The sequence below is a fragment of the Nymphalis io genome, chromosome 5 (genome assembly GCF_905147045.1).
Source record: "Nymphalis io chromosome 5, ilAglIoxx1.1, whole genome shotgun sequence".
In the NCBI taxonomy this organism is placed as follows: domain Eukaryota; kingdom Metazoa; phylum Arthropoda; class Insecta; order Lepidoptera; family Nymphalidae; genus Nymphalis; species Nymphalis io.
In genome coordinates, this window is record NC_065892.1 from 7,230,174 (window position 1) to 7,253,616 (window position 23,443).

Genomic DNA, 23,443 nt, shown 5'->3' on the forward strand with positions numbered 1-23,443 from the left:
TTAGAATCATAGTTAAAAGATACGAGTGTTCGATGAAGCCTTTAAGTTTGAAATACCATTAGGTATAACCGATAATCTATTTATCAAAAATTATGAAACAAAATATTATACTTTACTAAAGTATACTTTTAAAAGTACTTTTGAATTTAACTATTTATTATGTTAGGTAGCGGCTTACAATTTAGATTCTACCGACAAGAAATGGTAAGAAATTCAAATATCCGGTTTCTGTTAATGTCATCTGCTTACTTTGATTCACACCAACCAATTTATCTACTGCATGCTATTCATCACTTGTCATATCCTACCATTTCCCGTTAGTTATATCCAGTATTGCGTGAGTAATAAACGACCACGTTTTTTAAAAAGTATACATTTTTCGAATGCTCGAGGTATGTAATTTAGTTTTATCACATTATAAAACTTAAAAACGTATTTAATGGTTATGTTATTTCTAAATAGGTCGTCAAATGTCACAACTGATTAACTAGAAACAACTAACTACTAGACCAGAACTAAGAAATGTTAACTATCCGTTAGATGATATTTTTTTAAATAAATGATGTTTTTTTAGTAAAACAAGGAAATTTTATCTTAAATATATAAAAATGTAAAATAATTGAAACTTACCAGCAGAAAAAGCTTTTGTTTAAACATTGTTCATCACAACAATAGCCGCTGTTGATCCTGTAACAATAATAAGTAAATATTAAATCTATTGATGGTGTAAGCCGAGATGGCCTAGTGGTTAGGACGCGTGAATCTTAACCGATGAGCGTGGGTTCAAACCCGGGAAAGCACCATTGAATATTAATGTGCTTAATTTGTGTTTATAATTCATCTCGGGTGGACGGTGAAGGAAAACATCGTGAGGAAACCTGTATGTGCCTAATTTCATTGAAATTCTGCCACATGTGTATTCTACCAACCCGCATTGTAGCAGCGTGTTGGAATAAGCTCCAAACCTTCTCCTCAAAATGGAGAGGAGGCCTTAGTCTAGCAGTAGGACATTAACATAATGTTACTGTAAATAGGAATATTAATAATTTTGTAACAGATTATTCTAGCCCTTCTCGAAAGATACACCTACTCACTACATAGTCACTTAGTAACGTCAATTATTTTATTTTATATAGTTGCGTACCAGAATTAGGGAACCAATGTAATAATAATAGACAGAAATATCATATTCGGTTTTAGAATTTAATTTTTGATAAGGTCTTTAGAAACATTCGATCAATGAAAATTATATACAACAACAATTTGCATATATTATATACAAACAATTTTTCGCCCAGTAGTCGAAATTCGGCCATCATTATTATTGAAAATTTAAGGAAAATATATTATATGACGAGTAAATATAATATATTTTCCTTAAATTTACATTTTTTTACTAATAACACTAAATCTCGTTAGCTAACGATATAAAAAATATAAGAAAATCTGTTTAAAAAGTACTGAATAGTTTTATCTTTGCTTATTTACGTAGTATGTTTATAAATTTCTGTTTTTAGATAACATAACATGAAGTCGTGCTCCTAATTTTGTCCATTATGTGCAGAAGTTGATTGTAGCAAAATGAACGATGAATCATTTGCCGACGCTAGATTTAGTCCCAATTCATATTAACAGATATAATACAGGTTATACAATTCGAAATTAATAATTTTAATTTGCATATATTTTTTATTAATAAAACTGTTTTCTATATATGAGAATTTACGTGATCCGGTAACTTTACCGGACTTTAAGTCACTTGACTTTACTGAATGTTTCTGTTAATTTTACCATAAACATGCATTACTGCATGAAATGTTATTGAAAGTAAATTACGTATATTATGTTAGTAAAAAATACGATACACCCTATCATCTTTGTGATGTTTCCGTTTCCTCTAGTGTAGACCAGGTCTTACTTAAGCATCAATAAATACCTTCGAGTAGTGTTGTGAATCATGGCCGTGTATTTACCTTCGGTGTAATTTGTTTCAGTCAGGTCAATAATATTAGCTTGTCTTGTGACTGATATTCTTTAACTAAATACAATGAATATATATATATTTTTTTTGGAGGAGTAGACTAGCAAATGGTCCAACATAGGTGGAAGCATAACCCATTTCTTAGTAGAACATATCATCAGCTCTCTCAAATGTATGGGTTAATTTTTGCCTGTGGTTATATGGGCCATCCCATTTAACACTTCAAATAAGAAAACAAAGTACTGATCGGTCGCGAAATACGTGATTAGTGGGTGGCCCATATGGACTTAAATCCGGTTAAAATATTATAATTCTTTTAATTATAGTAACCAAAATTACTAAAAACACTGCATAGTAATTTTCTACACGAAAACCAACTTGTACGTTACACTTTAATGTTTCTAAATGAACTACATTGTTTGAAATACACTGACGCAACTTAACAGCTCCGTATGTTACTGTATTAAATTATGTGATGCATTGCAGGTACATCTGATAACTCGAGATTACTTAAGCTTGTTCAGTGCTTTTGCTCTAGTTCCGACAAGGTTATGGTGGGCGTATGCGCGTTAGCGAAGTGATCGTTTTGCAGTATCGTCATGACACGAAATATTTTTGACATTGAAAATGTAGGTGAGTATGACGGTCGCCGTGTTATGCCCGTGCCTCTGTTAGCGATTTTAAGATAATAATTTGTTGTATTATATATTATAGAATGTTTGATACAATCTGATAATTTCTGTAATGGTCAAATCAGCTCGAATTAATATTCTAAAAATCAATAAAATATATACATACATTATTCTATTATTGTATAGAAGTCCATACCATCTATGGATATATAACATCTCAGTAAATAAGAAAAAATGGCTTAAGCATCTTCCTTATTAATATCTTAGTTACTTTTACTCTCGCTTAAATATACCGAAATTTATTACGATAATGTATATTTATAGAAAGCGCCGTACACAATGGGACATTGAACGATAGTGAAAATACAGTCATCCCGTGCATAACAATTAGGTACATTTTATGCAATAATAATAATATAATTGATCAACATCAAACGTGACGTTAGCGATCTTTTCTGTCCTTGTGATCAAAGTTATAAACCGAATGATAATTAGAATATCATTGCGAAAAAACGGATAAATTTGTTATTGTTTTTAAGTTTTATATAAAATTATGTTTTTAAAAAATCTAAAGATATTTAACTAGTACTGTGTAAAACTCATAGAAAGATATGTTCCTTTTTTAGCTGATATATTTTTTTTGACCTTTAAAACATAATTATGGTTTTCAAGCCAATGTTTTAGTTATATCGAATTTTATTTCTGAAAATATATCTATAATATCTTTAGAGTAGCTTCAACTAAGTTACTTGACAAACAACTGAGCATACATAAGACATAAGCATTTAAATATTTGTCAAGGAAAATAACTTCTTATGTTAATTATTACAAGTCGTAAAATAATATGTACGCAGTTTTCTACACAGCATTTACCGCAATTTGTACGCGTTGAACTCGGCTTAGCCGCTTTTTCTCGTATATATCACTTACCTATTTGAAAAGATTTACTTCCGATTACTATTTCAAGGTTATAATAGAATATTCATCTTTGAAATAAAAAAAATGTTTTAAATGTTGTAAGCAATTTTTAATTGTAGCGTGAAATATTTATAATATACTTTTATTGATATACTTCAGTTTTATTTTAATATTTGAAAACAAAGAGAATACAATATTCAATCCCGTTCGTTAGTTTTATATCACGCATAAATAATAATTGGATTACTTTTGATTGCGTGTGTTTTATGGCCAGGGGTAAAATGAGGTTAGTTTACATATATGTTAATTGGGAAATGTTTAATTTATATCTTGTTTCATTGTTTTTTGGATATAAATTATAGGAAGGTAAACATATAATAGACGATATCAAATACTAGGATTATCTAAGTAATTAATTATACTTCAGATATAAAGTAAAATCTAAAATTTAATGATTCGAAATACTTATAAATAGTGACTTTATGTGACTTAATTAAATATAAGGGACTGTCTGCAATATTCAAAATGTTTATTAGTACTATATGGGGTCAAACGAAGGAGACTGGAATTTACATAATCTTAAGGACATATTAAGGATCAATCTACTGGTTTTATTTTAATGCCTAAATATAAAATATTTTTAGGTAAATGGTGATGTCAATATTCTACTTCTTATTATTTGAACTTTACTAAAAATTTCGAAGAAAACTCGACCATATGTTGTTAATATTTATGAATATGATGATCTCGTTTTGCCTTTTACGACATAATGTGTTCATTGACTCGTCGTTGACCTAATAGTAGTAAATAGTATTCCGTATAAAGTTTTATTGAATTTCTATATGTACTTCCTTCGTTTTAAATATCTTTAAGGCAAATAATATCGTGTTAGGGAAAATATTGTTATAGTCAAATGATCAAAATAAATAAATATTTTTTTAACTTTTATATTAATTTTTTTTTGATCTATTTTAAAATCTGAATATGGCTATAATTCCTCTCTCAGAAAAGGTATTCTATGAGGAGTATTTATTTAATTTTGATTTTGAGGTTAAATGACATTTCGGTTTTCGTAATAAAAATATGTAATGAAAACGCCATATAATTCGAATTAATTAAGCCTTCAAATTCAAATTCGCCTTGTGCATGTTTTAATGAGATTCGTGTTTTTCAATTAATTACTGTTTAATTGACTGGTAAATTGCTTTGGTATATAGTTAAAATATTTCCTTATTACGTACTTGGTTAAATAATCGATCGATGAAATTATCAGTATTAACTTCCTAACGGATATAAAGTTTGTTATATATTAAGTGATGATATCTGTGCATAATAATTACATTCCAATTTTGAATAACGTTTGATATTAAATAAATTAAATAATAAGTAGGTATAGTATCAAAAATTACGTTACAGCTATTTTTTTATAAAACACGCGTTTGTAAAAAAATATATAAGTAAGTTGAAATAATGAGATTGATTAAAATTATTCATAAATATCTAACAATTTTATTGGTTCAAAGTCAAGAGTAGACATCATGAAATCTAGTTGAGATTAGCATACAATACAAAGCTTCGTATTTATTATACGTTCGGTAATTAGGATTTGGGTAAGTATGTTCTATTGTTGTTAATTAGCTCATTAGCTTTTTGTAAAGACGCGCAGTCGAGCAAAACGGTAAAGCGTGTGTCACGCTATACTGACTCTACATAGGTATTAGGATGGCGCAGACTGACCCACATGCTACATTACTATTGGCAGATAAACGACTTGTTAATAGTTCATGTAAAATCAGTTTATCCAAAAGTTTAATTTTCACTTAAAAAGTATTTTTTTCATAAGTGGAATCTACGAATTATATACACAAAAATATAATATAATTATGGATGGGTTGGATCCACCAACCCGCACTGAATAAGCTCCAAACCTTCTCCTCGAAAAGGGGAGAGGAGGCCTTTAGTCCAGCAGTGGGATATTCACAGGCTGTTACGGTATGGATATGATCTAAGATCTACATAACTTAAAATTAAGTGAATGATATGCATGAGTATGTATGTAGCAACTGTCTGTAATTCCTTTGGTAGATAAAAGCCTCCCGTCAAATTAATAGATATCGTTTGGAGTTTAATTTACCGAACTGATCTATTTAGTATTTATTATTCAGTTACATATTGGAGGAGACCTTTGTCAACAGGCAAACAGATCTGCTGAAAATAAGGAAGTTTCAAATACTAGAATAAGTCTAATTTTAATGTGTTTGTACAGTTACATTGTGGTTCAAGAATTGCAAATATGAATTAAAAGCCAATAAATTTAATCAGCAGTCTGATAAGCAGATGCTTAACGAATTCGAACCAGCGATCGTTGAATCTTGATCGTTGATACGAAAATGTATATTATATATCGACCTATTCCCATTTTACAATATTTATATTATTAAAAAATATTTCACAATAACCTTGGGTTTTAAATTATATCAAAGTAAAACAGTCCGAGGTTTAAATACCCTACTTAACTTTTAGCTATTTTAGTTATAAGTTTCGGCTAAAATTAGAAAAAAAAAAACAGACAATTGAATTCTTAAAATAAAAAATATTTATCTATAGTCATAAAACCGTAATTAAATTTATTAAAATATTTAAAGAGGGCAAGGTTTATCATTATAGATTTCAATTTTGACATAGATTCTGGAATAAAATATTATATAGAAAAACTTCGCACAGTTTTTATATAAGTAAAAGTAATGTGCGGAAATACGGAGCTTAAAAGAGTGTTGGTAAAATATTATTATTAAACGTCTTAGTAAGCGCCTTAGGCCTCTGCCTCGAATCTCGCGGGCAGCGGGGCGGCGGCGGCGGCGGCGCGGGAGCGGCAGGATCTTACGCGTATAATCAAATGGACCGACCCTCGAATACAGCGGTGCAGGAGCGGCGCGGGGGCGGGCAACGAGCGGTGCACTCCAGTCAAGCGGTGACCGCCCGCGTTGCGCGTCTGCATTGTAGGTATAGTGTTGTACATTTTTTTTGTGACGTATCAAAATGTCTTCGGACGTGCAAGAGCTAATTATTTCGGCAATCTTTGAGAGGACACCCATATGGAACAGCAAAGATGTGAACCATAAAAATAGAAGAATAATTAACCAATTATTAGTCGTAGAATTTGTCGGGATTTTGTCTCTGTTCTTCATAATTTCGATAAAACTCGCCATTTATTTTCCTTGCCCTATAGTAGGGATCCACTTCTTCTTTTGCCCACAATAAATCGAGCGTTAGGAATAAATTTGAATCAAAAAGATGTCGCCGTTTTTCAGACATTTCGTTCGCGAATAAAAACAAATATCTCGACAACACAACCACGAACACAACACTACACCGCTATAGTGCCGCGCGATCTGCCCGCTAGTTTGGAGAACAGGTATGCGTTGCCCGCTCCGCTGCCGCGCCGCCGCCGCCGCCGCCCCGCTGCCCGCAAAATTCGAGGCAGAGGCCTTACTGCCTGAGCTCTACTAGCTTAGATTTATTTAAAAAGCGGTAAAGTTAATTAAGAGTTAAGTTTCACAAGCATCTTAAATGTTGCAATTTTATTAAATTAGTCTTCATAATATCTGTTGGGAAATTATAATAATAAAAATTTGCCTATATTCCGTTACGAATAAAATCAGTAATCAAGCCCAAAGAAAGGGAAGGGGACATCCTTTCTTAGAATATCGAGGATATCTCAGAATAGCGAGCTATTTATGCTTAATATTTTTATGATGTGAATGTTTATCAATATTCATATTATTATCAATACAAATGATTTTATGACATACTAGCTAATCGTCCAGGTTCCGCACGGATAGATAAGAAGAAAAATGTATTTTGGATAGGATTTGCGTAAAATTCGTTCTTAGTGAGTGTCTACGTCGGGAAAAGAGTAACTGTGACAAAATTTCAAGTCAATCGGACGGATAATTTAAGAGATCTTGCGATGAGTTAGATAGCTATATATATATATATATATATATATATATATATATATATATATATATATAATATAGAAAATTACTTCGAATGATTTAATTTGTTTTAAGTATATTGTTTTGGAGAATATAAATATAATATACATTCCATTATTTGCCGTCCACCTGTTCCTAAGGAGTTTTTGGCTTTGTCAAACTTAACAGCGATATTAATTCCGTTTAGAGTTAGTAACGATTAGTTACTATCAGCATACTCTATATAATAATGTAATTTATTTCATTTATTGTTTTCATTGATCCAACTGAAAAGGTAAATTATTAATATTTCGTATCAAATATTTTTAAAACTCGACATTTATGTCAAGTATAAAAAATTGTTATTTATTTATATTAGTAGAAAGCTTTCGTTTTATCATATTTATTCTAGTTAATTAAACATTTAACATACATACCCACCAGTAATAATTATCTTCTCAATATCTAGTACTTCCGTATAAATATTGCCAGTAATGAGGTGTAAATTTATATTCACAGGGTTTATTTTATTTAAATTTTAGGAAAGTAGAACTAACACTGCTATTGTAACTTACAAAGAATATTCACAGCATGTTATAGAGAATCGCAACAAAGGAAAATGAGGTGTGTCCTCAATACTTCCATTTGAACGAATTGTTAGGACAAAAAGATTAGGAGACAAAACGTCGCGTTCGCGATCGCATCGGACTTGGAGTGTGGCTAATAGACGCGTGTTGCGCACGCGCCGACTCTCTTGCAACTGCTGGCTGTTTACCGCCAAAACTATGCGGAGATAGTAGTTTGAAGTCAAATCATTTCATTCAGTATTAAAATATTATGCAATGCACTACTTGTGGAGTTTTTTATTATTCCAGTACAGCGACCGGGTTAAAATTTGCAGATGAACTCATATTATTATTTGTTTACTTTGATTAATCACGTCGTAAGTTTTTTTAGCAGTAAAAGGGCCTAATAAGATTATTTTATCGAAGTTTTAGTTTATCAAGATGAAAGGTTGATAATAATAGTCGACTTTTTTTGAATATTTAATCTATACAAATAAACGCGAAAGTGGGTTACTTTCTTTTACTGTCTGCCTATCTGTTACGTTGTCACGGCTAAACAATTTTTGATAACCTAACACTATCCCTTTCCCGAAACAAGCAAAGCCGAGGGCGCAAGCTGGTTATATATAAAGTGTAGGTCCATTGCAATCCCAAAGCGAGCATAAGAAGCGCGTACCGTCGTAGGTATTTTATTTTTTTAGTGATCTCAAATAATTGTTATATTTAATCGCAGTGTTATTAAATAATACAATGAAATTCTAAAGAGGAAGGGACTTACACTTTCTCCTACTCTCAAATTTTTCGAAGAAAAATTCCCTCCATGTTGTGTCGAATTCCAGTGAAATTCTATCATAGGTATCCGAAGCGGTATGGTAGAATAAACTAAAAAACCTCCTCAAGGGAAGATACACCACTCATCAGATATTCTACCACAAAACAGCAGTATTTGATATTGTTGTGTTCCGGTTTGAAGAGTGAGTGAGCCAGTTTAATTACAGGCACAAGGGACATAAAATCTTAGTTTCCAAGGTTGGTGACGCATTGCCTATATAAGCGATGGTTGACATTTCTTACAATGCCAATGTCTAAGGGCGTTGGTGACCACTTACCATCAGGTGGGCCATATGCTCGTCCGCCTTCCTATTCTATAATAATAAAAAATAAACTACATAATGAGAAGCAAAAATTAATATTTTAATTCCTTAAATAAAAATTTAATAAATCATTGGACCTAGGTATACACTTTATATAAGTAATAGTAATTTCAAAAATGAAAGCAGTTTCATCAACAAACTGTACTTTCTCGTATTTGTTACCTACTAAATTAGGTAAGAATTTACATAAGCGAGGAGGAGAAATAAACAAAGGGTAGATCCCTGAGGGTCCTTCCCTCAGGGATCTACAGGGATCCCTGCAGCCGTTGTAGTGTAAGTTTCTTCACCACCTATCAAGTTGTCACCTTATATGGAATATACATATAAAATATGAAACATTTAGGTTGAAGAACTAATTCAGAGATTAGCATGAAATATATGTTTTAAATTGCAATAGAAACCAGCATATCGGAATAGCGATTGCGAATTGTGCGTTCATATATACTACATTTTTTTAAAAGAGTATTATAGGGCTCAAACATATAATTTATTTCCCACACATAATTTATTTCCCAAGGTGGCTTATTGATGTCATTATTGGGGTGGATAATATTTTTTATAGTGTCAATGCCTTTGGGCCCTGGTGACCACTTAAAATTAGGTAGGATATTACCACTAAATAATAAAAGAAAGCATTATTTTGTTAAATATTCGAATGATGTAATTAATAAAAATAAAATAAAAAAGTTAAATAAATTTTCTTTTTCAAAATGTATTCCTACTCTACCTTGTACTATGGGCTTGTTGCCGAAATCCACAACAAGCATAATTATCATCAAAACATACACGTGCAGCTTTTGGCTAAAGTATACGCAGAGGGCTTTCAATGCTCTGCGCGTACATTATTACGATACATTTAGGATACTGTTAGGATTGACGCGCTTTTGTAGTGCTTCACTAATGTTTGCTAAAGCCCGTGTGGATGAATTCTATGCCGTCATTAGAAAGAGAGCAGTGTCTATAATGGCTAGGATGCGCGGTTTCTAATGATATCCTGAATACATTGATGCTGAAAATTGTTAACCATTGGAAGCAACTTTATGTATCTACTCGTTGTTTTAGATACCTTATTGGCCATTTTTAAACTCTCGACGTAACTTAAAGTTAAGCTTTTACGGAATTGAATAACCTCTTGATAGTTCGTTTGTGAAGATAGTTTTCGCAAAATTATATAGATGGCGTTGTATGTTGTGTGTTGATTAGGATCATTATACGTTAGTTAATCGAAGAAAGTAACAGGTAAACATGTACTGATTGATGAATAATTACAATACAGAATATAAATAACATTTGAACTTCTTAATTCTAAGCCCGAGACAAAAAAAAACTTTTATCTCCTTATTGATCGATATAAATCGATGATAAAACAAGTTATTTTAATTAAAAAGCTTAGAACACATTCTGAAGTATTTTCCACACTTGAGTTACTTACGTTTTGTGTGCAAATACAAACGTGTGTTTTCCGGAATAGTACATTATTTCAAATTCAATCATCATTCTCAGCAACGTAAATACTAAAAATGTGTTAAATTAAATTTTCTGACACTCAACCATATCAGAAAATCATTATTACTAACGGTATTAGAAAATTATAATTACATTTGGATGGGTACCTTCCGTATGCTAGTTATAGATACGTTAATTGGGATACGATATCAGAATATTTTTTATTAAAAATTTCATTATTTGGTTAACCAGGCAACCACATTTTGCAAATATGTATTTTTAAAAAGGTTTTTTAATGAAATAAAATATCAAAACAATATAATAGAAATTTCTAATATAATTAATTATAAAATACTATAATGAAACGTTGATAGTATAATAAAGCTAATTTATACGAATGTTGAATGAACATTAAATAAGTTAATTGGCAGCTTACGTGGCAGTGTAGCTTTGTACGATTAAGTAAATATTAAATATAATTTCATTAATTACGTTTTATCATTGGTTAAAGTTTGTTTTAAGGTATTTCTAATGATTTCTTAAAATTTCATTATTCTTAGGCAATAATATCTCTGAACTATTAACTATCCTGTGCTACATTTCTTGAGACGTCCTAAAACGTAACAAGATGGACTAAAGGCTTTTTTTCTCAGGACGCATTGACAGGATAATAAAGCCATTTGAATTCATAGCCTTTCAGACCAAATTTATCATCTTTTTCTGTTTCAGGTTTCGGTACGTCGTCAGACAGAACATCTAAAACTTCTTGAGAAATTTTAGGATGAAAACCAGTTTCATCAGCAATATAATCAACTCTCGTTCTAATCCCATTTCGACCCGTTACGTAATAATATCCATATTTGGCACCGTTCGTGTAACCTTTTTCATGATGTCCATGAAATCCTAAAGTATAATTAAAAGTGTATAAGAGAGTTTTCATGTCATCCCCAGTTAAGCCCGTTGGTAGACCGTCTATTTCGCCGGGCTTTTTATAATAAACATCTGTGTTTTTATCGACTATTTGCATTTGAGCAGCAAATAAAACTGGTTTTTTAGGCAAAGGGTCAATGCCTGATTGAGGAGAGCTGAGTGGTTGATTACCGTAATTATAATGTTGTTCTGGATCAACCGATTGTAAAATATCATTAAAGCTTTTAGGCTGTCTGTTTACATTGACATTGTCTTTCGGTAAGCTCGATTCTTCATTATACGCTTTGTTTCCAGATATGTCACCGGGTCTTTTAATAGGAAATTGTCGTACGGGAACTTCTTGTTGTCCTTGTAGTCCTTGAGTTTGTGAAGGAGATATTCCTTGAGAATATTCCTGCCCTGAATTACCAATTTGTGGAGAGTTTTCTAAGCCTTGTGGATAATTATGCAAATTATTTTGCCCAGTACTTGATGATGGTGGATATGTCTGTTCTATACTAGAACCTTGATGATTACCGGACACTTTGGGTGTTTTTAATTCCTTGGAGGGTTCCTGAATATTTTTATCTTGTGAATATTGTTGTCCATTAGCTACTTGATTAGCGTTATTTTGACCGACTCCTGTAAATTGACCATTATTGTTATGTAAGTTTTGTTCATTATTAAAAGAGTTTCCATTCGATTGTATCTGCGTATTATATCGATTACCTCTTTGTTCATTATTTTTATTAATAGATCCTCCAGCAAACAGTTTTGGTGATGGGATTGTAGTTGTTGGTATACTACAATGAGAACATGTTTTGGCAGGTTCTGGAATTAGTTCTTGTTTACGCGTCTGTTCTTTATTATTAGATTGTGTTGCACTTGTTGTTTTCACTTGGGGTGAAGGAGGCAACGTCAATGTTTGTCCTTGTCTTCGACTCTGGTTTGAAGCAGTTGGATCTGTAAAGATAAAAATATAAATTATTATTATTTTATTTTAATCAAGGACCAGTTCTATTTGTATTTTAGTTTACAATTATTTAATGTTTTAAGAAACTGATTAATAAATAACGACAATTACAGGGCTTCACGCGAATGTTCTTCATAGAAATTATCTTGAAATTTCCGTTTTCATCCGTCGCATACACAGTCACGTGATAAACGCCATCGGCAGTGATAAATCCGAACTCGCCCATAATTATCCCATTCTCATCTGAAAATAATTAGGATATTGTTGTTTATTTATAAAAATATACATATATATTATTCACAGTCTTAAACTAGCTTTTTTTAATTTGTTGGCATCGGTTAGTAATAAAAATAATATAGTCTTAATAAGGAGTATTGTGGTGTTCCGTTTTGAATGGTGAGTGAGCGAGTGTAATCACAGTCACAACGTCAATTTTAATGGGTGTTGGTGACCATTTACTATGGTCCATATGGCCCATTTGCCAGTCTACCTACCTTGATTAAATTTAAGAAAACCTAGTCATATGAATTATTTCAATATTATACAGCTGGATGTCTCTTCCTATGCGGTAGAACAGGATTTTGAACTCAATGTCTTACGAAGAGGACTTACATCGCACTTACTTTATGGATTATACCTTTTATGTGTTAAATTAATTATTTCTTCTTTTTTCGATAATAATAAGCTTTAGATATTTCATCTGTTCTATTCTCTTCAGAAACTCTATTCAAAACAACTATACCATACCTAATACATCGTAAATGGGTTGTAGTATTTATTGCTATTTCATGTAAATTAGTACATACATAATTTTGTAAATATTATGTCAACCGGCGTCTATCCGTCTGTGACTAATATGTTAACTATTATGTAAGCAGTAAAAATATGCTTTTGGAGATAAAATATTCTAATTTATTAATTTCGTTTTGTAACATCTCCTTTCATCCCTTTGGTAATAAGTTGTGAATGTTTTTGTTGAAATGGATTCTTTTTGGAGCATTGGCCACCTGATGGTTAGTGGTCACCAGCGCCCATGGACATTGGCATTGTAAGAAATGTAAAGCATTGCTTACATCGTCATTGTGCCACCAACCTTGGGAACTACGTTATGTTCCTTGTGCCTGTAATTACAATGGCTCACTCACCCTTCAAACCGGAACACAACAATACCAAGTACTGTTGTTTTGCGGTAGAATAGCTGATGATATAACATTTTAAAGAAAACAGACAATGATTTATTAAGTAAAACATTACACTAATGTAAAAATATGGTACGCGGCGCTATAAAATACTTGTTGGTCGTCGCCTGTCGTCATTTGTCAATTTGTCTTTTTTATGTTTTTATTTAAATTTAACTCAAAATTGTTGAAACACCGTCTGCTACTTTTATATATTTAGAGATTGCCTGCAAGTATAGTAGTACTTAAGTGTTTACGAGCGCATAAGTCACGACGCGTAAAACTAAATACCGGGACTTTGGAATCCTATTTTACTTCATGGAATGATTTTCTGAAGTAAAATTGTGGTTTTACATTAAACAGAACTTTTGACCTTCGTTTTTTTTAATATGGAATTACTGTGTTGAGCCATAAAATTTTTGCCTGTTTACAGTTTTCTGCGTGAGTGCATTTAGAATATGAAAACTCATACCACAAAAGATTTGAGTACAATTTAAACCTTTTCATTAATCTGACATCTGGAAATAATAATGACCCGGTCATAATAATAATATTTTTGTATTAATTTAGAACAACTAAATTTTGTTTGTTTGTGACCTTATCCCTTACCTTATACCTTACCCCCTCGATATAATCATCACAATTCAATCACACGTAATCAATAATTATGATTAAATGCTTTTTTATTAAATCGCTTCTATTTATATTTGTTTCAAGCTTATTTTCTAAAAAATAAAAACTGTAACGTAAACGGTTTCTAAGACTGGTATATTTTAAATTGGTATGTTCTTCGTTCTTGACGAAAATGTGAGCTCGCAGATGTGATACTGATAGATTGTTCTTACTTTGAAAAAAAATTAAAACTTTTCATTTTGTTACATAAATAAATATTATTTATTTTTCTACTTTAACATCAGTTGGATCCTGACTTTCTGTACTTTTATGAAATAACTTTAAACGAAAAAAAGGGAAGATTTTTAGAAAAATGCTTTGAAGAATTGTAGACGTGTTTGTAATTTTTAACAATAAAAAAAATGTTATTTATTGCATAAAAATAATATTTTTCAATACTTTATATATATTTAATAGAAGAGATTGTTTATACCTTTTTTCTCGTGTCTATGTTGTTCTCCTTCAATGCTGAATCCAAATTCGTATGGTCTATTTTCATCAGTGTATTTATCAGCCTCTACTTGTAAACAGCAAGCTATTATGTAAAGAGCCAAACAAACAGCTTTTAGTTGAACCATCTGAAAAAGTAAAAAAAATAAAAAAATATTTATTTAATATAATCCGCTCCGCTAAATACCGTTCCGCTGTTTACTTAATAAGATTTCGTAGTTTGTTTTTTCTCCTTATAAAATTTTATTTCGTTTTGAGATATTCGACGTCATCGTTTAAATATTTAAGTATAGTGCTCGGGTTTTTAAATATAATTTATTCATTAAAATGTTATACGCTAAAGTCAATAAAGGTTCGTTAGCTATATGATAGCGTTTTTTTTTAAATTATTAAAAGAAGCTGATTACGACATAGGTGAATTTTTAATGATGCAAATCAAATTATTATGGTTTTACTTATTTTTTTGTGAAATATAAATATGAGTATAATAGCTTTTTTTCAATTATACGGAAAAATGTATTTATAATTACACTTACATAATTCCGGTTGTATTTCGTTTACATAATTTAGTAGAACTAATATTATACCATTAGCAGGATATTTGGATTGAGTAAAATTGACTATTTACGGGTTTCACATATATGTATTAAGTTATACAAATCATTGTTTGATTCTGAAATTAAATTTTTAAAAACTCGTTATTTCAAAATTGAGTGAGAAGTGAAGTGAGAAAACACATTAGTGTTCTAGAGATTAAAGTTATATTTAAAATTAAAGTGATTATTCAAACCGGAACGCAACAATACTAAGTACTGCTGCTTAGCGGCAGAATATCTGATGAGTGGGTGGTACCCACCCAGACGTGCCTGCACAAAGCCCTACCACCATGTAAAATTATTATATTAAGGTAATCATTGTATAATATTTTGTATTCTATCCTGACCTTGAGGTTGGGACACACAGATGACATAAATAAACTGACGATGTATAGACAATTATTTGACTTTCTTTGAAGAGTAGTTCAGTATCTCATTGTTGGGACAGTTTAAAAAGTATTAATTTCCTACATATTACATCGAAAATTGATAAAAACTGTAATTTATCTTTTTGTAAGTTGTAAATTAATAAAATCATATGAATACATCATCATGAATGAATGAAAGCGGTGATCGGCGTTGAAGTAAAACGTCTGCACACAATCGGAGGACATCCTGTCCAATGAGAAAAGGACGTCTTTGCCCAACAAGAGAACATTTTAAGCTGTCAATTTACTTTTCAAACAAGAAATTAGAAAATAACGTCTTAAAAATACACGTGTAATTTAAATATCATATTTTTTTAATTAAATAGAAATACAAATTAAAATATATATACATTTGCAAAATTATAAAGATTTTATAAGGGTTTAAAGTTTTAGGTATTCATTATACTTTTTATATATACTTTTTATATACTGCTTGTATATTAAGAATAAGGAGATATATAATAAATAGTAGTAGTAAGTAAATTCTCCATCCAGTGGACCTTATGTTATTACAAGCTTACGTAGACCTGACATATTTGTTGAATTATAATTTACAAATATTTATAATGAAAAATAAGTAAATTTTGTATAGAAATGTTTTACTATTTGAAATGTTAGTAACGTGATCTTCATGTTAATCTTAGTGATGGTATTCGTCGTAAATTAAAAGCTAGGAATTTAACAATAGATAAATTTTATACAAAGATGGTAGTAATACCGGTTTGTCCAGCTAAAAACGAATTTATTGCGTATAAAAAGATATATGAATTAAAAAATATACATAAAGTATGTATCTTCGTAAGCTTTTTCATTATTTGTTGGGTTTATTGAAAATTAAGGTAAGGTGATTGACATAATAATACATTATCTTGGCTATTAATTTAAAAACAAATTATTTTTTAAGGTTTAAAAGTAAATAATTTTATTTTTGATTCATATAAACAAATATTACGTACGAAAGTTTTGGTAATATTTCTCATTGTGAAAATGTATTAAATTTTTTTTATTTACTCGTGATATTATTTCATGCGTAATGTGGTTTTAATTTTTTTTTATTATATAATAATACCTATAATATAATAATACTTAGCTAAAGGGTCTAGAGACAAAGAGATAATCTATGTAAAGTAAGTAAATATAAGACACATATATTTTTTTAAAGTATAAATAAGAAATATATTTTAAATGCTCGACTGAAAAATATTTAAGTCTCTCAGATCCTCGTGGCCTATAAACGATATTGATTTGATTTAAATTAACTTAATATTTCATTTCTACACTTCAATTGCATCTAGCTCGATCGAAAATATAAATAGTTTGATAAAAATATTCAATTATTATAATTTGAATTTTTATAACAGTATTTTATTAGAATAATTTATTATCAACTAAAAAAGGTGCTGTTAAAGGTACCATAAATATATTTTTAAAACAGTTTTTTGGTGATCGTTTGATAAATATTTAAGATATTCGTACATAAATCTTGTATTAAATATATTTGACTATAATTTATATTTTAATAGGAAAAGAACACTTGTAAAATAAGTTGAATTTGAAGGTTTTAACAGATCGTTTTCCGGATTAAAACATTTTACGTTTACAATGTGATTTTGTTGACAGCGGGATATTAATTTAAACATCGATTTTACATTCGATATTCTTTGTATAATTTAACAGTCATTTCGGAGTACTCAAGTAATATATTATTTTTTATATTTCTTCCTTTAGTGCAATACCGCTTCACATATTATGTGCTTGTGATTGTGAATTTGTGTTTTTTTTTTAAAAAAAAAAATTAATAATTAGGCAATGTTTGAATAAACTATACTTTTTAATGATGTATCGTCACAGTACGGAGAATATGAGAAAAAAATATAATTTTTTAATGTATTAAATTCGAATGAAATAAAAACAAGACATTTATCATAAAAGAAATTCAAGTTATTTTTGACAAATGAAATAAATTTTTGTTCAATTAAAATATTATTATTCAAATCTATTACAGTAGGCTTGTAAAAATCACTATCTACATAATACTATCCACATACGTATAAGAGCTATTTGGTGCAGTGATGTAATATATATGTAAACAGTTTATATATTAATTTGTAAACACTTTGGTCACGATATAAAGCAAGCAAACTCTATGGCTTAAAATAGTAAGTAATATTCGATTAATAAAATATAATTAGTAACTTGAAAATTAAAATTAATTTCTTTTTTTAATTTATCCTTTTTTTTTCAAAGTTAATTAATATATAGTTTACATATATTATTTAAAATTATAATTAAAGATTTTTAGGATTTTTAAAAATGTAATATTAGCGTACTTACGTTTTTTTATACTGCTGCATGAATAGTGTGGTAGTATAGTCTGTTGCGCAAGAGATCTCACAAGACTGTCGATTCTTTGGACAACGTAATTTATTAATACGTTTACATAGAATAGACGGGTTATACAAGGTCTATTATTTTTTTTCATATTAAAAATATTATAGTTTATTATAACTAATGGATAGAGAGTTAGATAATTCTCTTTTACTTGATCTTTATGTATATTTATGATAATAACATGGCATAACATCAGTATGTAAATACATATCCTTTATAAAAATATATTTTTCGTTTCGGGAAAAATAAAAATTGATATTAAAAAAAAAAACAATTTATTATTATTGTTTTTAATATTCATTTCAACATTTAAACGATACTGTAATTTGTTTCCAAAATAAGTAGAAAAATATTTTTATTAATATTTCAAAATCTTAAGTAACTTGGGTTTCTGAGTCTCAGATACGTCGATTATTATTAAACAAGAATGTGGCAGTTCTATTTATTTACTTATCAAAAGTATCTCTTTATATCAATGATAAGTCATCAATGTATCTTTTCACGATTTGTCTACTATAAGCTAGATATTCATCCATAACAAAGACATTTAACGATTCTTTATTAACCTTTTGATAATACTTTAATAGTTGTTTATTTATATTTTGAGCTTTAAACAGTTATTATAAATATTATTTTAAGGACAATAAGGAAGATGTAAATAGATAAAAACTATTATTATGTAATTTAAATAATATTTAATTCATTGTAATCGACTATGAAAAAAGCATTTTGGAGTTTTTATGTGAATATTATCGTAGCAATATTAACAAGAAAAAGGTAGCCTCTTTTTATAGTATAACTTTAAATTATTTGAAAGATGAAGAAGACGAGTTTTGCCTTAACTTGGAGTATGTATGTAGACAGGGTAGTGAATACCGCGTATTAAATAGGTACAAATAAAAAACAGCTATTGATATATATTGCAATCATTATGTTTGTGATACTATTAGGAATGCTTTAAATTGAAATACATAATAAAAATATTAAACAATATTATAGTGATCCTGAAACAGATTGTGGTGCTGCAAAACAAGGCATGGATAACTGTCCGCGTATGTGGAGTATGCTATTTCATTTTTTTTAATTTATTCTAAATTAAAAATAGAATAAATAAAAAAAAGAAATAAAATAAACCATATTTCGTACGCGAAAATGTTTACGATATTAGATATACGAATGTTTTGACTACGATTATCGTATTTCATACACTAGAACCTCCATTTATATAAATGAATGTTAATTTAATTCTTTTACAAGAAATCTGGAGAATAATTTCTAATAGAGTTATATACTGTTATTTCGTTACATAGAAGCATAAACTTAATATAAATATGTTAATTTATTGATAGTTTCCTGTCTTATGACTAGTATTATAATTATAATTCTTTCCGAAAAAGTTAATATTCGCTATTTAAAATATAATAATTTTATCGAGAAATAATTGCTTGGATCATTAAATATATGTATATAAGTTTGAATATTATAAAGAATAATTTTCAAAGTAATAACCGATAATATATAAATGACACATAAATAATAATTCAAAAAAGTGGTCATTGCTTCAATGTTATCTCATAAACATGTTAAGAGAGAACAAATAATATACCTGTGGTTCTGTAGTGATTTTTGGATATAAAATAATATTTGTTTAGATTTATTTAAGATAATTTATTATAGGCCTAATTTTTGCAATGGCTACACTAGTTTTCAAGCTGTATTCTAAATTATTAATAAAGGTCAGTGGTTAGTATTGAGTGTTTATTTTACAATTACCACAATCCTCAAGGCTGTGTCTTATGAATTAGATGTACAAAAATTGTTTATTTTTATAAACGCATTCAATACCTATTGAATATTAGGAAGGTTATTCGAATACACGATAAATGGAAGAAGTTATAATGATTTATTGTCGCTTGAGTATTCTTTTTTTATTCTTACCAAAAGCTAAGTTGAAGATTATGAGTAAGAGATCATATGTCATTGAGGCAAAATAAATATAATATATTTAAACATGAAATATAATTGCACTATTTCACACTTATATATTAAATTGTGAAACGTATATGCTAGTTGCATTCAATAAATGTATTTTGGTGTTTAATGATTTTTTTATCTGTTGTAACTATTTGGCTTTTTGTCTAGTGAACTTTTGTGTTGAAAATTAAAATGCTGTTCAATATTATTTTAATGATTTACAGTGGTTTTGTATTTCACTATAACAGTAAATATATAAATAATGGTAAACTAAACATTGATTTGTTATTTATGCATCAGGATTTACGAGGAAGGCAAGAAAAACAACCGTTAATATTTCCTAGTATGATCGCTTAAACTAATTATAAATGTGCGAATGCAAGATTAATACTAAGCATTTGTATTATAAATGTCAGATATCAAAAAATAATTTTAGTCAGTAAATTGTTTAAATTGAAATGTGACGTTAAGTGAAACTAAACACAAAGATACAATGACGTAAAATTACTTAACATGTATAATATTATAGTAGACTATGTCCTTTCTTGGTGTTCAAGCTCACTCTATACGAAATTTCATCAAAATCGGTCTAGTGGTTTAGGCGTGAAAGCGTAACAGACAAACAGTTACTTTCGCATATATAATATTAATATTGAAGTTTTATTATATGATCCAACAAGATTTAAATTGTATAATAAGGTGCAAAAATATGCAATTCAGGAACTGTAGACGATCACGAACGGGGCAAGTGTCATCACGATCACATGAGTAAAGCAAGGAAACTACATTTTTTAATTACTTTATCATATTTAGCCCTATTGACTATTGGCTAGCTTGTTCGACTGCAAATCATACAACATTCCTGTTTGAAGTCCTACGGCGGACCACTGATAATTTATGTTTTTTTTTATTAAGGAATTGTAAGCAATATCCTGTAGTTAAAAGGCTTTGTTATAGGCTTGTTACTGGGTGAGCGCATAAAACCCTTCACCCGGCGCCTGAATTTTTTCCGTTCGCGTTGTACTGCCGTCCCATCGGAGTAGGAGTGTGATGGAATGTCAAAGTCAATTGGCAAGTCTTCCTTAAGCAAAATTAATCAAAAGGGGAATTATAATAATCTGTTAAGATATAAAATTACTCAATTTTAATAAATGATTATTAATAAATAAATGATTATTAATAAAAATAAACAGAAAAAAGATTATTTCACATGTTTATAACCAAACTCATAAGAGATATACTTGAGTAATAAGTAGTTTGAAATATATATTTTTTTAAATATGATTTAAGGCGGTATTTTTTGGTTACGATTGAAGTATATTAGCTTTAAATTAACTTCATATAATTTTAATAACACATTATTTCCTTTTTATTTTTAAGTTTAAAAAGATGTGTATGAATGTTTGTAATTAACTGCAAATGATTACTATTTAAATGCTTATACTCGTTTAATTTTCAACCTTAAATCAATGATAATCAAAATTCATCTATCAATTGGGCACGTACCTAAGTGGTTCAGCATAAGTCGGAGAAACACACACAAACAAACAACAAACACCAGCAAAATTCCACGGTCGGTGTCAGGCTAGATGTAAAAGGCCGCCAAATTTATTCTTCACAGTCACTTCAACCACAAATACAAAATTTAAATGAAATGTGGGCAAACCAAAAATAAAAATATAGTTGATACCTTTGCAGCACAGTGTTAAAGATCTGTTTGAAATTTATGAGCAAAGATAATTTTCATTCATAGTGCTATATTTTTTATTAAGGCTGTTAGTTAAGCTAAAAGTGGTTATGATAATGAATAATAATATTATTATTAAAAATGTACAAAGTGATGGATGTAGAAGCTGTAAAACATAACATAAAATATAATAAAAATTTAAATCTTCTATTAAAATAAATTAATCTCTTATTAATGTTTATAGAGAATTTATAAACTCAATCTATCCATAAGCATGTATGTGAATTACGAAAAAATTAAAACAATTTATTTTGTACAGTATTTGCTAACTTAAATGTTACAGGCGACAAAATTTTACTAAGGATTGTTGTATTTTATTTTTAACGTTTTTAGTTTAGTGTGTCAATTCAATGCCATACATATATTAAATTTTAGTACTCCAATTGGTAGCTGGTTTTACTGGTGGTAGGGCTTTGTGCAAGCTCGTCTGGGTAGGTACCACCCACTCATCAGATATTCTACCGCAAAACAGCAATACTTGATATTGTTGTGTTCCGGTTTGAAGGGTGAGTGAGCCAGTGTAATTACAGGCACAAGGGACATAAAATCTTAGTTCCCAAGGTTGGTGGCGCATTGGCTATAAGCGATGGTTGACATTTCTTACAATGATAATGTCTAAGGGCGTTTGGTGACCACTTACCATCAGGTGGCCACCTGATGGTAAGTGGTCACCAAACGCCACGTGGTCCACCTTCCTATTCTATAAAAAAAAAAGCTGAGATGCCGAGATTTTCTCCCGTAGACCTCGTGTGCTGATAATATATAACATACTACGCTGGCAGACTAAAGCTTTAGTAGGCGTTACTCGAGAGTGAACATTAAAGTTTTCTAAGCTTCATCAGTCATTATACTCAATAATCAATAAAAGCCCGAAGTTTGTAAGTTGGAAGTGTGTACACTCCTGTGTCTGGTAAAGCAGTTGGTACTGCGCCTGAACTCTTTCCGTCGTCGTCCGTCCGGAATTGCTGTCCCATCGGATTATGTATTAGTTAGGGGATAGAGAATGTACCTGTGTTTGCACACACACTTGTACACTACAATATGTTCTGTGCAGTTGGCTTGTCTCTCTTGAGAGCCAATTTCAATGCCGTGGTCTAAATCGGTTTGGAGGACTATTTCTATTTATTATTATATTTGAGCTCACTTTTTATATAAATAGTTTCATCACAAACTTGCGAATTACAGCTTCGCCGGAAAAGTGATGGCGTCGGCACTATGCCAACTTTTCCCCCCGTTGTAAGTGTATGTAGAAGCGATTCCGTGACGCTCTCTGAAGGTACGGAGTGTGTACCGCTGGTTGGTTTCTTAGTGGGTATTCCGGTGGATGCTCGGCACCGGCGAGTCTCACATAAAGTACATACTGTCTAACGTTTTATTTTATGTATGTACCATATGCTAGATAAATCTTAGAAAAATGCTAAACATTACCCTAAGTATACATGAATACGAAA

General features: G+C 29.9%; 2 protein-coding genes and 1 long non-coding RNA gene across 9 annotated transcripts in view; 1 reads left to right on the plus strand and 2 right to left on the minus strand.

Moving 5' to 3' along the window:
- Nucleotides 1–8,259, minus strand: part of LOC126768299 (uncharacterized) — a 30,087-nt gene extending 21,828 nt beyond the window's left edge. The window contains exons 1-2 of one of the 2 annotated variants that reach the window (XM_050486310.1): nt 7,950–8,259; nt 631–687 (exon numbers count right to left, since the gene is read on the minus strand). In XM_050486310.1, the coding sequence (XP_050342267.1) occupies nt 631–657 (27 nt within the window). In that variant the 5' untranslated portion in view covers nt 658–687; nt 7,950–8,259. Of the gene's footprint in view, nt 1–630; nt 688–7,945 lie in introns of both variants that reach the window. The other variant, XM_050486311.1, reaches the window with a different exon arrangement.
- Nucleotides 1–11,466, plus strand: LOC126768325 (uncharacterized). Of its 4 annotated transcripts, none has more exons than XR_007669232.1 (3): nt 1–62; nt 167–204; nt 2,468–2,778. It is a non-coding gene; the product is annotated as an uncharacterized LOC126768325 (long non-coding RNA). The 4 variants fall into 4 exon arrangements; XR_007669234.1 differs by adding an exon at nt 11,404–11,466 and having other exon boundaries at nt 8–204; nt 2,468–2,614; XR_007669233.1 differs by adding an exon at nt 2,938–3,682 and having other exon boundaries at nt 8–204; nt 2,468–2,614.
- LOC126768292 (protein lethal(3)malignant blood neoplasm 1) lies at nt 11,046–18,275 on the minus strand. 3 transcript variants are annotated; one of them, XM_050486301.1, is made up of 5 exons: nt 15,059–15,119; nt 14,840–14,984; nt 12,668–12,799; nt 12,313–12,546; nt 11,046–12,225 (listed from the first exon to the last, which is right to left on the minus strand). In XM_050486301.1, the coding sequence occupies exons 2-5, from the start codon at nt 14,982–14,984 to the stop codon at nt 11,324–11,326; spliced, it is 1,413 nt and encodes a 470-aa protein (XP_050342258.1). In that variant the 5' UTR covers nt 15,059–15,119; the 3' UTR covers nt 11,046–11,323. The 3 variants fall into 3 exon arrangements, with proteins under 3 accessions (XP_050342258.1, XP_050342256.1, XP_050342255.1); XM_050486299.1 differs by lacking the exon at nt 15,059–15,119 and adding an exon at nt 18,215–18,275 and having other exon boundaries at nt 11,046–12,546; XM_050486298.1 differs by having other exon boundaries at nt 11,046–12,546.
- Nucleotides 18,276–23,443: the final 5,168 nt, after the last annotated feature.

Coding starts and splice junctions, on each gene's coding strand:
- LOC126768292 (XM_050486299.1), bottom strand. CDS start 14,984: ATGGTTCAACTAAAAGCTGTTTGTTTGGCTCTTTACATAATAGCTTGC. Junction 12,800..14,839: donor ACATAGACACGAGAAAAAAG/GTATAAACAATC, acceptor AATTATTTTCAG/ATGAGAATGGGATAATTATG. Junction 12,547..12,667: donor GAACATTCGCGTGAAGCCCT/GTAATTGTCGTT, acceptor TTATCTTTACAG/ATCCAACTGCTTCAAACCAG.